This window comes from Coffea arabica, chromosome 10c, assembly GCF_036785885.1.
Source record: "Coffea arabica cultivar ET-39 chromosome 10c, Coffea Arabica ET-39 HiFi, whole genome shotgun sequence".
NCBI lineage: Eukaryota > Viridiplantae > Streptophyta > Magnoliopsida > Gentianales > Rubiaceae > Coffea > Coffea arabica.
The window spans coordinates 9,245,161-9,261,765 of NC_092329.1; the positions used below are offsets into that span (position 1 = coordinate 9,245,161).

The 16,605-nt window shown below is 34.0% G+C and overlaps 1 protein-coding gene and 2 long non-coding RNA genes across 5 annotated transcripts; 1 reads left to right on the forward strand and 2 right to left on the reverse strand.

Annotated features, from left to right (window-relative positions):
- Positions 1–1,786: 1,786 nt before the first annotated feature.
- Positions 1,787–6,922, reverse strand: LOC140016039 (uncharacterized). 2 transcript variants are annotated; one of them, XR_011822367.1, is made up of 3 exons: positions 6,399–6,922; positions 6,206–6,273; positions 1,787–4,331 (listed from the first exon to the last, which is right to left on the reverse strand). It is a non-coding gene; the product is annotated as an uncharacterized lncRNA (long non-coding RNA). The 2 variants fall into 2 exon arrangements; XR_011822366.1 differs by lacking the exon at positions 6,399–6,922 and having other exon boundaries at positions 6,206–6,388.
- A 1,222-nt stretch (positions 6,923–8,144) lies between these two features.
- Positions 8,145–10,044, reverse strand: LOC140015588 (UDP-glycosyltransferase 91C1-like). Its single transcript, XM_072068280.1, has one exon. The coding sequence runs from the start codon at positions 9,734–9,736 to the stop codon at positions 8,294–8,296; it is 1,443 nt and encodes a 480-aa protein (XP_071924381.1). The 5' UTR covers positions 9,737–10,044; the 3' UTR covers positions 8,145–8,293.
- A 764-nt stretch (positions 10,045–10,808) lies between these two features.
- On the forward strand, positions 10,809–13,046 carry LOC140016240 (uncharacterized). Of its 2 annotated transcripts, none has more exons than XR_011822579.1 (4): positions 10,809–11,009; positions 11,238–11,989; positions 12,082–12,589; positions 12,649–13,046. It is a non-coding gene; the product is annotated as an uncharacterized lncRNA (long non-coding RNA). The 2 variants fall into 2 exon arrangements; XR_011822580.1 differs by having other exon boundaries at positions 12,666–13,046.
- Positions 13,047–16,605: the final 3,559 nt, after the last annotated feature.

A 16,605-nucleotide genomic window follows, 5' to 3' on the forward strand; every position in this document is an offset into this window, starting at 1 on the left:
ATGGTTAAAATTATATATATATATATATATATATATATATATATATATATATATATATATATAAATATATATATACTAGTAAGGGTTGGTTGTGAGCAGTGCCGGCCTTAAAGCGTTTAAGATTAGCAAAATTTGATGGAATGTTTATCAGTAGAGTGTCATGTGTGGAAGTACACGTAAAGTATGTATATTACTGAAATGGGGAGAAATTGGATTATCAGTATTTAAATTTGAACAAATGAACTTTGTCATTTTTTTTTGTCAATTTTCTTTTGAGTCATTAATACATTAATATTTAGTTAAAATACGAGTCATTAATGCTAACTGAAATTACCACCAAGTATACCATGCAAATTTGATGAGAAAAATATATATGTCTTTATTACATTTCATTAAGATTTTTTTTTCCTCTTTTAATGATAGCTTTCAAATATACATTTTTTTGTCATTGTCACTGGATTTATAATTGTCCACATTTTTCATTTAACAAATTTAATTCAGTGTACAAATTAATAATATACTTATATACTTTTTTGTTTTAAAAGTATATGTATAACTTTAAATGACAACAAAAACATGAATAAACATAAAGTCAAATGTCACTAAATATTTGAACATGCACAAATCAAAATAAAATTGACACAGAAAAATGTACATTGCATTAAGCAAATATAATAATCTTGTTCTTTATAATAGGATAGAATAAATTTTAAATAATCTTTTGCTTTACATCAATTTTAAATGATAACTTATTTGGACAAATATAATTTTAAATGATAAGGTTGAAAACTCGAATAGAAATAATTAAATCTTAAGTTAATTTGTCAAATATAAGTTGAAATGTTAATGTAAACAATAATAAATATAAATTCTAATTGAATTATATATGTTCAAAATATAGAGATTGAAACGTCTACTCAAAATAATTCAACCTTATAAAGAAATGGTAAATGTAATATAATTTGGGTCATTGACCACATTTAAAGCAATGCAAGTCCATAGAGAAAGTAAAGAGAAAACTCAAAATTCAGACAATAAAAATATGAATAAACATAAAGTCAAATGTTACTAAATATTTGAACATGAACAAATCAAAACAAAATTGACATAGAGAAATGTACATTGCATTGAGCAGAAAATCTTGTTCTTTATTATAGGATAGAATAAATTTTAAATAATCTTTTATGTTACATTAACTTTAAATGATAACTTATTCTGACAAATATTTTTTCTTAAATTTGAATGATAAGGTTGAAAACTCGAATAGAAATAATTAAATCTTAAGTTAGTGTGTCAAATATAACTTGAAATGTTAATGTAAATAGAAATGAATATAAATTCTAATTGAATTATATCTGTTCAAAATGTAGAGATTGAAAAGTTTACTAAAAATAATTCAACCTTATAAAGAAATGATAAATGCAATCTAATTTAGGTTGTTGGGCACATTTAAAGCAGTGTCAAATCCATAAATAAAGCAAAAGAGAAAGCTCAAAATTCATACAAAGTGCCACATGTCAACAAAAGGGACTTCTACAGTAACTATGGACTTTTGTTTATCTTATAGTAAGATATACTAGGAGGTAATCGGCTATGCTAAGCACAGCCTAGACTCCCTATAATCTGTTATCATATATTTTCGTATAAGATAAAATTAACAGTAATGTTTGTGAAATAGCATTCTTAAAATTATAAATTACCAATCAAGTATGCAGCTAACAATATAAGACTAAACAAAACCAAAAAAGCATTAGCATTGCAAAAGATAAGAGAAGATGACAAAAGATTGGCAAGTAGTTTTACAAACAGCTTGATATCTTCAAGTGCAAGTTAGTCTTACAGAGAAAGGAGATGACTCGCTGAATACTTAATATAAAGTGCAATGATAGGCTGCAATTACAAAAGATCACATATTGAGATCTGTTAAGGTGCACAAAAGAACAATTTCTTAATGGATGTCAATATTATGTCAAAAGATGCAAGATTAGTAATTTAACTGTAAAGTGCTTCGACATTAGCAAAATTAGCAATTCAAAAGGCTTCAAGGAAGTTCAGAGTTCATCATCATGGTGCTTCTTTAAGGGACTTGCAGGTGCATTGGTGGGCAGCGAGGTAGATGTATTAGTTTCAGCAAAATTCAAACCAATTTTAGAAGGCACAGTTCTAAAAACCAAGGTCCTTTTTGCTATGGTTACTGGAGACGGCACTTTGTTTGCAGTAGCAGAAGATTTAGCGATGATATCAAGCAATTTTTTGGTTAATGGACTGAAAAATTTATTTTTCTTGGCAGACCGTAGGACAGTAGCATGAATGTCTAGAATTTTTTCATTCGTTTCTGTAGTCGTGATTGCCATTGGAATGTGAACTGATTCCTCAGTAGTGTATGCCTTGACAATATTATACTTGCCTTCCTTCTGGCCTTGATAATCTGCCTCATAGTAGCGAATGAAACACACAATCGAATGCTTTCCGATTGCAGATGCTAGTTCAGTAGAAAAGTTGAGCTCTTGCAATTTTTTGTTTTAAAGTATAAATAATTAGCAAGTGTATCCTGAAATATTAGCTATTTGTTTGGAAGTAGAAGTTCTTATTGTAAATTTTGACTTGGGCAATGATATTCAAATTCTGAGTAACTTCATGTTGTGTAAAAAGAATTGGATCCCAATCATAAGTTATAGAAAGAAACAAAACATATTATACCCAAGACATTATGGAATTACTGTGAATGATGGCAAAACCAAATAATCTTTTATTTCCTACAATCATTACACTTTTATATGGTGAGAGCAGTATTCATACCCAAGAAAAGAAGCATAAAAATCAGATTATTCGGTAGTTATTACTTGTGCCTACTCATCAGACTATTTTGAGTCTGTTGAAATTATTTGACTCATTCTCGACATGCAGTTCCAATTCGATTGAGATTGGATCTGTCATGCGAAGAATGTCCACTGCTCTAATTGTCCAATCGTGCACAAACTTTATTAGTATCAAATATATAGTTCCAATTGCACACAAAATTTCTATTTACTTATTTGCCTAAAACTAATCAAATCTGCCAAAGAAGGGGCTGGAAGAGGTAACTCGATATCCCGTTTACAGGATAGCTCAATTGGACTCAAATCTCATAACCTTATCTAGAAAAATGTACGCATTGATAGCTATCATTATTTTTTCCTGAATACCACCACCCCTTCTTTTGCTTTATGGGTTTCTTACGACTAAATTTCTAATAAATTATCCTCATACAACAGTAAGAATTTGACAGTTTGTGGCCTCAGTAACTAATAGAAAAGGCTACAAGCATGAAAGTTCAAATTAGCAGAAAAATCAACTGGCTGAGTATCACACACAAAAACAACAAAAAAATGGAAAACAAAAATGAAACTAGCAATTCCACCAGAAATATAGTCCACATGATATAGGAAACTTTCAAGTTAGCAGAAATATAGAAAACTGTAATGGGCAGTAGAAATATAGGCACATGAAGTTCATGGTAGTTGAAGGGGAAAATGAAGAAATCGATGAAGGGAAAAAGAATCGACAATATGGAGTGAAGCAAGCCATCTCTTTGGGATTTTTTGCTTCTATATCTCATAATTTTTTGGCTTCCATTATTTCTTATAGTAAGAAATTGATTTTCTAGAAATGGAAGTGATCTGCTCATAGATAGTTAGCTGTTATTTAGGCCTATAGGAAGCAAATGAGGCACATTAATTACATTTGAGGGTCCCAGACCACGAAGTTGCGACAACCTATCTAATATTTTTTGCCTCTATCTTTGAATAGCTTGTTTTCTATAACTAATTTTATCCATATTTTTCATTCATCTCAAATGGAGGAATACCAGTAGCATTCTCAGAATCCTCATTTATGACAAAATATATAAGAAAAGAAGGATGCTAATCCATCAAGGCAAACATGATAAAATAGCTAAAAGAACTTCTCTAAGGTAATGGCTGACTATCAGACATCTCGATCACTATTTAGCCAACCATATAATTGTTCTATATTATAAGGTTGTTTATATACTTTTATGCTAACAATATCAAACAATCAAATGAATAGAAAATAACGACAGAACAAAGGTAAAACCAACTGGACACATGACTAATTAAAGCTTAAGGAATTAAGCATATAGAGCCACCAAATTCTAATAACAAAAGCATAAAAAATCTTGAACTAAGGAGACAATATAGCTAACTACAGAGTTTTTTTTGTAAAAAGAAATGTAAAAATTATTTATATAATATAAAAGTCAAATTGAAGCATTAGACATACCTGGCAATAGTAACAATAAATCAGAGAGGGAAACGTACAAAGCTCTGCGTCTAGAATGAAGTGTAGATTATCCAAGTAACAAAACACAAGGAAAAAGAAATATCAGGAGAAGAAGGAGAAGAACATGGACAAAAAAGGGCAAAGAAAAACAGCAAAATAGGTGCATACATAATTCGAACTTTAGAGGCAAACACAGCAAGAGCAATGATGCATTATAAACAAAATAAAGTAATTTTAATAGAATATCAACGGACACCTAAAACCACAACTGAGCTGAACACCAAGTTAATAACCTTTATTTTCCTTTAGAAATGTTTATTACATTTGATGCCTTTGAAGCCTAGCTTTTGGCTAAACTACAACAAGTACCACCATTCAAATCTCCGTTCTTAAGAAGTAATCATCAGGTTTTTCATTCTCCTAAGGTTGTGTCTAGATTAGACAAAACAGCAAGCATATTACATGCAACTTGAGGTAAAACAGGCACAATAATCTAAGTTGCTTAACTGATAGTCATATAAAAGAGTGAACGAGCTTTGCCTAAAAGGGCTACAATGAATAACAGCCGAAGGATGCTCTATATACAATATCCTTAAGAGGTGACCATCAAGCTTTTGATTGCTCTAGACAAGTCTAGACTAAACGAAATAGCAAACAAGGCACACACTAAATATATTAGAAACTAGAAGTACAAAGCCTTAAGTTGTTTAACCAATAGTCACTTAGATGACTAAACAAGCTTTGCCAATAACAACCTCTTTGCATTGACCTTAAAGTTCTCTGAAAAATAGATAATCAGTCTTATTTCTCATTTAGAACAACAACAGGTCACATATTTTAGATATGTATATTGTAATTAAAGACAAAAGCACCAGTAACAGGAGATTGAAATTAGTTAAAAATGAACTTGTCATATAATAATAACTTTAGCATAGCAGCTACAACCCCAAAATCAGCACAAGCAAAAGTTTGTCTCATAAAATATATTGTACTAATGATTTTGGCTCACAAAATATGTTATTGTTGTCCATTGTTATAATTTTTTTTCTAGTATATATAGCAATTTGGCTGTTTGATAGAACATTGATCATATGCAAACCAATAGGACAGTTTAGTTGGCCATAATCACATTAGCAAATGGATCTCTCTTTTTTATAGGCATGCCACTAATAATATATATATATTCAAGAATTCACCAAATTTCAAAATAAGAATTATTGAACTGAGAGTTGGGTTCATATCTTCATTTTTGGCTTGTTTTTTCAGGTGAATGGGTTGTAGCAACACAATTGGATTGAGAAAATATTAACACAATTACCAACTAAAATAAAAACTATTTGTTTCATAAAGGATCACACAAAACAAATAGCACCAGCAAACTTAAAATAAATGAAGCAGAAACTGAAGGAAAACTACTAAAAAGAAAAGGGAACGCTGAAATTTCACTTTTGAAAATATAGTCACATAAATGAAGAAAAGTTGCTCATAGATTCAAGAAAAACAACAAGCTGACTTTCAAGTTAAAGGATTCCTTGACTAATGATATGAACCGTAGCAGAAAGAATCTATCAATTGAAGCATATGTGTTTATTAGAATTTATTAATCCATCTATTACTCATACGGGAAAAATTTGACAAAAAAAAAGGGAAAGACTTTTTCTCACCAAAGAGACTCCAAATAAGGTGTAAATATCAAGACGCTTCTTCTTGCAGTTCATAAGACAGAAGAGCCAGCACCATGCACTGATAAATACCTCTATTCTATTTTTTGATTTCGTAATTTACTGGAAAATTTACAGGCTAAATGAATAGGAAACCTATTTCTTATTATAACTGAAACAAGGGAAAAATCACATCCGAAAAGATATTCCTCATCATAATCGTACGGCTGAATGGGAAAACTAATGAGAATAGAATGCCATACCTAATCTAACAAAAAGTTTCCAACTTCCCTCCTTTGAAGTACAATTATCACGTGACTGCCCCACAATTCTTGCAACATGAAATCAATAGAAAGAGAAATGGGTTAACATGAAATCAATTCTTGCAACATGAAATGGGTTAATTTGATATTAAGGAAAGAGGAAACCACGGCAAGTGTAGGCAATGCAGTTCACCTGCTCCTAATTTTCCTCCTTTGAAGTACAAACACCATGTGAGTGAGTAGCAATTTCTGCAACATGAAATCAAGTGTCTGGAGTGGCAGTTGAGCTATTGGCTTCAACGGCAATTTTTGAAAGAAGGAACTCACAAAACCCATCTCCCAAATCACGTAAAAATTCCAACTTTTGGCTAGAATAGACGTTTCGGATTGGGTTTGGTAGAATAGCCGTTTGGAATTGGATTTGCTTAGAATAGGTGCGCCGAATTTTTGGTCAGAATAGCCATCTGGTAGAGAGAAAGGAAGAAAAGGCTTCACCGGCAATTTGAGAAAGAATGAGTTCAATGCCTAAAGAAAGAACAGGTTTCATACAATTTGGAAGGAATATTTGACTTTTCCACATGGCTAAAGAAAAGGAAAGCACTACTGAGAAAGAAGCAGTTTAATGCCAAAAGAAAGCTACTAATCCCACGGTCAATTTGAAAGAAATATTAAGAGAAAGCTTCAACAATTTGCAAGAAATATTTGGCCTTGCCACTTGTCAAATAAATGAGAAGCCACTTGACAAAAGTAAAGGAAAGCACTAAACTTTCCTGCTTTCTTATATACAAGGTAGATATGTAAAGAGATACACCATAGATGAAATTTAAGAAGAATCAAGGGCTGTTGCAAATTGAGATTTTGAGCATGGCTAACGCTTTTATGTTGGCTTTTGGAAAACATGAACACCAATTATAAGTCAGTTGATCTTGAACATATTTGAAACATTTGTAATTTGAGTGTGTTAATCAAGGGGTTGATACTTTCTTATGGCGTAAATTACTGACCTGCTAAGCTTTTGTCTAATGTCATTTGATCACACCATATATAGTGTCTCTCACTACATTCTTTCTTTTATTAAATTTGATACTTTGGTGTGTATGTATAGTCAAATACATCAGAATAGGAAAGATTAATCAAAAGTTTAAATTGTGGACTTTTGAACTTGTGTGACTTAATATTTAGCCGTTGGATGAATAATCATACAATTTTGTGAATTTGTTATGCAATCCTTACACACACATATATGGTATTTAATATAACTATGCACGTAGGTTTTATCCATCATAACGAGATAGTCATACATAACTTGAAACTATTAACAAGCATCTAAATATACTTAAAACTGTATTAAATTGTTAAATTTTCCTCTCTTTTATTATTAATTGTGAGAAAAATTTTATACAAAAAATATTACAATGAGAAACACAAGACAAGTGCAATGGACATATTCCCATACTACATATATATATATATATATATATATATATATAAAGTAAGATAAAAAATACACACAAACACTTGGATACATTTACATAGATACTCAATTAAAATTGACAAGCTTTTAGAGTCTCCAATGTGTATACTAAAACCCGATTCATCAATCTATTAGAACTATTTCAATTTGGCCCGAGCTTTTGGCCAACTCGAAATCATGATTGATTTTTGAGTAACTCGTTTAAAATTGAATTATTTGCACCCTGAATTGTTGCTTGAAGATATCATTCGTGATAGTTATTGGCAATAGGTACTTTATATGAACAATCCAAGTGTATTGTAGTATCGCATTCTTTTTTTTTTTTTTTTTTTTTGGTTTGTTGTGGGGGGGGGGGGGGGGGGGGGGGGGCTGTGTGTTGAGGGGGATATACCACTCAAATTGGACCTTTGCTACCAAAGTATTCGCCCTATGAGAAAATCTACCTAAAAAGGAAAAGAGGAAATATTAAACGTAAAAGAGTTAAATTTGTGATCATATATAGATTTGACTGTGGCAGTGACTCTTAATCGATCTCCGTCCTGTGTACTATGACTGAACAGGCATTAAATGCTACAACAGAACACTCGAGGATCATCCAGCACAATTCTCATACTTCAGGAAGTAGATGTTGAGGCCAGGAAATTAGATATTTTTCTCTCTTCTAAACATCGAACAAATGTGTCTATATAATCTTGATTCCTCTTCCCATTGCCAAACAAACTGGTCATTTGCCTGGCATTAGCCCTCATTGGCTCTCCCTCCTCACTCACTACTGCATATCTCAATGTCTCGGCTACAGCAGTGCTTGTGAACAAGCCATCTTCTGCAGCTCTTGGTATCTCCACTCCAACTTTCTTGCCTTCCAATAGCCTAGCATTCAGCCCTTGATCATTCATCACTGGAAATAGTATCAGAACTCGGCCGAAACCAAGTGCCTCTATCACTGAATTCCAGCCGCAGTGAGTTAGGTACCCTCCAATTGCTGGATGACTTAATATCTTCACCTGAGGAACCCATTCAGTGTAAACCACTCCTTGGCCATTGGCATTGATCCTCTCTCTGAACCCTTCAGGAAGCATATCTGTAACATCTTTTTTTGATCCGGGTGGCTTTCGTAGTACCCAAAAGAATGGCAATTCAGATTGCTCTAAACCAATAGCCAAGTCTTGGACTTCTTTTTGGCTTATTGTTGCTTCAGTCCCAAGTGCCACATAAACAACTTTGCTTGCAGTTTGTTTATCTAACCAGTTTTGAATCTTTTGCCACTTTTCATCAGTTTCCAATTCGTCATCATCGTCAAGGGATGGAGGTAAAACACCCAAGGAAACAACTGGTTTCTGGTAAAGTTCACGAACAAGATTGAACCATTCTGGTTCAAATTCAACGCTTGTCCTAAATATGACCAGGTCGCTTCTATCAATAGAAGCAGCAAACCTGACAAAATCTGAAGCTCCAGATTCATTGCCAGATGCATCCTCGATGTTCTTCCGCACCTCGTGCAAGCGATAAGCACAGTTAGATGGAAAGGGTATCCATTTGGGCACAACTGTGAAGTCCTCAGCCGTTGATCTACCATCCTCTCCACTCAACAAGGCAGAGGGACGTCCCAAAAAGGACAAAGCTGCTGCAGTGAAGAGACTAAAGAAGGCAGCTGAGACACCATTTTGAGCAGCAATTTCGGGTAGCCAGTGGGAAGCATAGTCATGTATAATCCAATCTGGTTTTGGCCTTGTGTTTTCAAGAAAGGAGGCTATTGGTGATCGAAGCAAGTCAAAGGCTATCTTCAAGAACTGATCTTTTTCATGGGGTATGTCAGTTGAAGTCTCTCCCTGCTTTGGTAAGTTGTCAACTTCTGGCAGGGGAATGCTAACAAGCTCAATCTGAGAAGCTAATTCTTGGGGGATTTTAGGGAGTCTTTGGAGGTTTCTTGGAGTGGAAATGAACGAAATTTTATGCCCTTTTCCAGCTAACAGTTTAGATAGCCTAAAAAAGGGTATCAGATGACCCATGGCTAGCCATGGGAACATCACAACATGGAGAACATTGCTGCTTTCCATGGAGAAGAGATGTATAACGAGGCTAGACTCTAGAGTAGAGACAAGACAGTATTTCCTGCTTTGTGAAGGCTCTAAGGTAGCAAGCACGAATCGGCCATTATATAAGAAAATTGCGAGGCAAATTCGCCGTACCTGGACTGGTGTATGAGGCAGGACTTTCTGAAATTTTTGACAATATTATATTGAAGTTTGAACCCAGATTGACTGGCATTTTGCATAAGTGAAAACGTCATTTAAATCGTTAGCGCAAACGTATACATTTCATGGAAGTTTCTGTTTTCAAGTTCCAAGTAAGAACAACGCATTCTCGCAGAACAAATGGTAACCTTCTTCCCGCTTCAAATTCCCTACTTCTGTCTGCTCATATCATATGGATAGTTTCACAGGAGTCGGAGACAAGACATGCATCAAGCTTTTGAGAAAATTTTAGGCCATTAAGACCACTTGAAGATTTGAGATGCCAGTTTGAACTTAGTTTCAAGAAAGTGAGGAGTCATCACATATCCAAAGGCTGGTGACCAACATTTTTCTGACCTTAGATAATCCCTTCTTTGTTCAGTTACAAGTTAATTTGCAAAACTCTGCAAAAGTCTAATTGAGAAATATTTGTACGACAAGATATATAGTAGTAGTTGATATTGACTCCTAATTTAACCACAACTCTTTGTTGACTACCCTTACTCTAATCATGGTATTGACCATGTCTCATGAGACCGGCGGAATTGATGTTAAAATTGAAAGCCTGAAACTTTCTCACAAGAAGCCCCGTCCAAAATGACATTCTTATTAATTTATTTGGAAATGTAGTATAAACCGGCCGGATGGTTTTAGACTGTGGTCGTCCTCCACGTGCGTTTCACGTGTTATTTAGTTGTTTTTGCTGTTTTTTTTTTCTCCTTGGGCTAAAGAAGGGTCCCTCTGCTTTGGAATTGAGCGCGCATCATTACGCTTTTTATTTATATGTGTGCAAACGGCAGATTCCTCATCTCATTACCTCATAACCAACAGATTTTGTTTGAAAGGCGGCTACACTGTCATCATTGCTATCATTTATTATTTATTACAAATAAATTCTGCTGGCATGCTCTGTGTTTGTAACAGTGGTTTGCTGTGCCTGCAAGCTAGTAATTTCTTTGGTTTCCAACAGTCCTCTTCACAGCTTCTCGTGCATCCTCTTCCCTGCTTTTCATAGTTTCTCTTCCCGACTTTTTGTTACCGCCGATGGAACCCTGCCTTTTCATCTCCGCTGGCATGCTCTCCATTGGTCGCGGAGGTTTACTCTACCTTCAACCTACTAATTCCTTTGATTTCCAACACATTTCTTGCCAGCTTCTCGTGTTCCTCTTCTCTACTTTTCATAGATTCTCTTCCCTGTATCCGTGTCCTTATTATCCCCCCCTTCTGTCTTTCTTTTTAGTACCTCTTCGGCATCTTATTTGTCTTCTTTTTGCCAGTATAACTTGTTTTCCAGTCAAGACCTAACTTTGCCTTGGAAATGCAGAATATCGAACTTCCGTTGGGAAAGTTGCACCACAGCTGAAAACTAAAAAATTCTTAGCCCATGTCAAGCCTGTGCAGACTCCTCTAGCAAATGGAAAGCGCCGCTATACAATGCAGCACTATGAAGAAATCTCTGATGGAACTCATTCAGTCCCAACCGTGGAAGAAGAAAGCTCTTTTCCAAAAACTAAGCTTTCTCTCATTGACAGATTCAACAATTGTGATGATGCACAGGAAACCACCTCATTGAATTCTGAAGCCAGCAAAAACAAAAAAGCCAGGCAAAATTAGGGAAAAAAATAGCTGGTATAGCTAAGGCTTTTGCTCACATTTTGACTCTCTGCTGGATGGTTGCCACCAGAGTTATCCAAACTCATTTTGTCAGCAGGTTTTTGATAGTATTGCGGCCTGTATTAATTAACTAGACATGTTCTTTTACAATTATGCTCGTCAAACTGAGTACTGAAATGCATTATGCTCTGGAAGCAAATTTGGTATTTTTCCCTCATCGTGCCTTGTTTGTTACTGCGAATAGCCACCATGAAATATACGTAGTTGTTACTTTCTTTGGCCACAGAATCTATCGAAATGGGATCATTTGACCAGTTTTCCTTTAAATGCTAAAATATGAGCCTTACAACCACAAGTTCAAAACTGTCTTTCCATTTTTTTTTTGGCTCTTCCAGTTTGTTAGCCAAAGATAGAGCTGCAAAGGGATGCTGGTTCTTATTTAGATTTACTGAGCCTGAACAGGTACTAAGAAGATTTAGCATTTTGCTGCTATTAGCATACCGTGCCATCTCATATCGCTTCTCATGCAGCTTATATTTACATATACACTGCAGATATTGCCTATTCCATTTCAAGCCCTTCTAATCAAACACCGATGTAGCCAGCTAACTATAAGAGAAGGGTACAGAACTTGGATTATCAAGCTTCAGCGGCAGTCATTCACTGAAGGATGGCAAGAGTTTTTTCCACAGCAACATCATCAAGGAAAATTACTTTTTCTTGCTTTGACATTCTGGTCACCTAATCTTCGATGTCATCCATTTTTGTGAGGACAAAAAACAAGTATACATGCCATGGACAGATCCTCTGCCTAATATGCTGCATCCCCAGCTATCCCTCGAGTTCGGAAGTTGAGGGCTGAACATTTTTGTTCTGTATCAGCCATTTTTTTTTTTTATAAATTTGTTTCTCTCATGCGAGTGTCCTTTACTTCCAGGTGATAAGAAGCAGAAAATGCTACACCAGCGAGTGTCATCATCCATGAGGCCTGATTTCGTACAAACCTTAACCGAAGACGTGTATTTCTATCAATTCATTGACAAACTGAATCGTCATAATTTTGTAAGTTTAATATATAGATTTATTCAATTTTTTACATCTATATCCCACAACACTCTTAGCTTTTGGTCCATGCAAGGCTAGAAAGTCCCAAGGTTTGTTGCTCAGTTCGTCCATAGCACAAAGACTCCTTCGATTACTCTGAGGACTGGAAACAAAACAATAACTGTTTCAATGCGTGGGAGGCAATTTACGGACAACTGGAACATCTTTGTGGCAGAGCACCAACTACAGTTTCGAGAAGTTTTGGTCTTTGTTCCTGAATCCGTTACTACCTACACTTTTTTAATCTTTGATAGACACGGTGCAGAAAAACATTTCCCATGGTATGACAGCTTTTATGTGTATTCTATCATGGGAGATGCGACAACTTAGTTTTATCCTAATGACTTTTCTAATGAACGTGTAGTTTGAAATCACCATGTATTCCTTTGTTGTCCATTTTCTCCGTGTATGTTTGTGGTGCACATCATGCATTTCCCTTTAAATAAAAGTTACGTATTTTACACCTATCCTTACAAATATATTCCTTATTCATGAATGCACTTTATATAGCACCCTTTACGCTCTTTCCTATACCATGAATCATTAACATAATCTCTTCAATTAATCCGATTAAAAAATTCATAGCTCAATTTTAAACACTGATTGCATGACAACAAATGCTGTCTAGCTTTTGATCCTGGGCATATAAACAATTTCCCACCGTGTGCAAGCACGGTGATCATCTCCTAGTAGTGATTAAGTTCATTTCGAAGACGACGACATTTTATTATAAACAATGAGGGGCCGGCTGGGAACTCGGGCTGAGAGGGCAGCCGTCCCCAGGTTTTGAGATTCTTCTTTTAGCCCCTTGAAAATTAAAAAAAAAAAATTCTTTTAACTCCTAGGAAGTTTTATAAGTTTGGAAGTCTTTTTCTTACCCCTCCAATAATTTGACAAAATTCTATTGCCCCACCTCCTCCTAGTATTTGCTTTATGGAAAATTTGAACTTTCACTTTTTTTTTTGAAATAAATACTCCTCCAATTGCCTCCCCCTCATATTGATAAAGGAAGAAGAAAAGTTTGATTTGGCATATGAAGAAAATATAATTGTTGAAAATTTTATTGGTTCGGACTCTCCTCAAGGTGATGAAAAGATATTTTGATTTGATAGATATGGATTTCATCGGAATTCAAAGCTCCAAAAGAGTTGATTGACAATATGAAATTTTTGGATGATTGTGGTGCTAGTGGCTATTCTGAATTATTTGGTGATGATAATTTTGGCAAGAGAGCAACAATCTATAATTTTGTATTTTTGGACACTTACATTGGTGGTAAATATGGTGACTCTGATGATGAATGGATTTGTATGAATGAATACTTTAATCAAGAAGAAATTGCTGAGAAATTGTTTGCAAAATACAAAGTGCGTCCACTGTCACATATAAAAATGGAGTTAATAACCGACAACAAGATGGAGTTGTATGTCAACTATACAGTGATACAGATTTGCATAGAGATTGTTGCTCGAGATGGTGTTGGACCTTCTGCCTCAATGGCGAGCTTGGTTTAAGAGAAGCAATATTAGCAAACTAAACTAAGTCTAGAACCATTTATTTATTAGTTTTATTAGAGTCAGTTTTTTAGTAGTTGTATGATTTAAGAATTTGTATTTTACTTGGTAATTTCTTATGCAAGTGGTTTCTTTTCCAACAAGTCCGGTAGGTTATAAATAGGATATTAGTTTAGACTATTTTCTTGAAAGAGTCTAGAAGAATTTGTCAAGTTTTCTATTATGGTGTGACTATCTTCATTGTTTGAGATTTCAATAATATTCTGATCTGAGTTTATTATTTTCTTCTCTCCCACATTTATTTTGAGCGTCTATTGTATCTCTTCAATTTTGTAACCGTGCACACATTGATTATTACTAGAACCCTAAGATTTGGGTTCTACAGATCTTATTATTTCATTAATTGATCTACAAAGTTCAGTTTTTTTTTTTAACTGCTTTGGCATTATACGTTACTCGTTTAAAACTTTGTATATTATGTAGAAAAAACTTTTGTTTGAAGTAATTTGGGTATACCTTTCACTTAACTATTTTCTTTTAGTTTTCCCTTTGGCATACTGACTTTCAAATTTAGGTAATTGATTCTATATACTTGTGATTTTATATGTTAAGTTGAAACTAATACATTTGTATATTTTCAAAATTTCTCTTCTTAAACATAAAAAATCAGCATTGCATTTAATTAGCAATATTATATAAGCATTTTGGTCTTCGGCTATGATTGCGTTTCAAAATTTGATGCTATAAAATATTTAAATATATTTTTCCCATCAGAGTGTAAGAATGAGCTAGTAGAAAATATAAAATCATGACTTTGCCGCTGATTGCAAAATCGCCGTAGAGCAATAGCACAGCCACATGCAACCAAGTGGGGTCAATTGACACCACTTAATTTTGGAAAATTAATTTTTAGGCTTTAGTAATTTAGAAAATTTTAAAGTTGCATCTTATTTGACCCCACTAAATTTTAACAAATTCTCTTTTCTATATACATTGACCCCAAACAATTGAAATTTCGTGTTTCTCGCCACCACAATAATTTTGAATTTATTTCAAGTTATTTATGGAAGTTAGTTCAAGAATAAATTCATTCAAAGTTTTCAAAAACAAGGGGTGTACTTTCTTGAGTGGAGTAAAAAAATCAATTCTTCAAACTGCAAAGTTTTCAAAAACAAGAATTTTTCTAGTAGATGGAAATTTTTTTTTTATTTATAACATGAAATTAAGTTAATATAATTTTTTTATAATACGGTAAAGATAGATTTTTTAAAAGAAACTCGTAGAAGATCAAGTTGATGGTGATTCACAAATTATTTTTTAAAAAATCAAGATATTCATTTGGTTACATTGAAAAAGATGTATTTAACAAAATTGATGATAAATTGATTTTGCAGCGTTTTAAAAAAATGAATACTCATATGATACAATTTTAACATATATGTAACGTTAGTAGTTTTTATTTTTATGTTTTAAAAAAATAAGTTTTAGGGGCCGCTTGGTTCATGTTTAGGAATCGAAATTGTAATTGGAATCATTTACAAAAAATTAGTATGGGTTTTGATTGGGTTGTGGTCAAGGTATCAATACAATAACAAGCGCTTGGTAGATATTTGTCAGGAATGGATATTACATTAAAATTTGAATATTTTATCATTTGTAAATTTATTTTTGTTCTCTCCTTTTTGTTCTTAATCCAATTGCTGAACATCCTTCTTAACTGAATTGCAGAACTTTATAGTGACCATTAATGGATCAACCGGTATTTTTCTTGGACTTCAAGATCACAAAATCTGTTTACGTAAACCCCACTTGTAACTTGAAGATCATTAGATCTAGTTTCTAAATAACTTTAAAAAAGAAAGAAAGAAAGAAAGAAAGACTCAGATTTGCAGCCATACAACCCCCAAAAAAGATGAGAGCCGTCGTCAGATTGCAGCCATACTCCACCACTTTAACTCCTCCTTCATTGCAGCCATACAACCCCCAAAAAAGACTCAGATTTGCAGCATAGAGCACAGAGCACAGAGCCGTCGGCAACCAATCAAGATGAGATTCTTTGGCCAACAAAAATTACTATCACATTTGCAGCACAGAGCCGTCGTCAACTGTGGAAGATTGGAAAAAAAGAGGCCTGCTACACCGGTAGGAGAGAAATTAGAAGATTGGAGAGGAAAGGGAAAGGCCGGTTTGATATGGAGAAGGAAGCAAATAGGAGAATGTGATGAAAATAGAAGAGAGATGGTGAAGCAATAAGTGAGATAAAATAAAAAAAAAAATTAGATTTGGAATCAAACGTGGGATTCCACAAAACCTCCCAACTTGGTCAGGAATGGGAGAAGTCCAATTTTTTAGGAATGATTCCAAAATTTGTATTCCAATACACTTAATCCAAGCAACAAATAAGGGATTCATTCCTTTCCGTGATTTCCAAACCCTCTAACCAAGCAGCCCCTTAGTGTA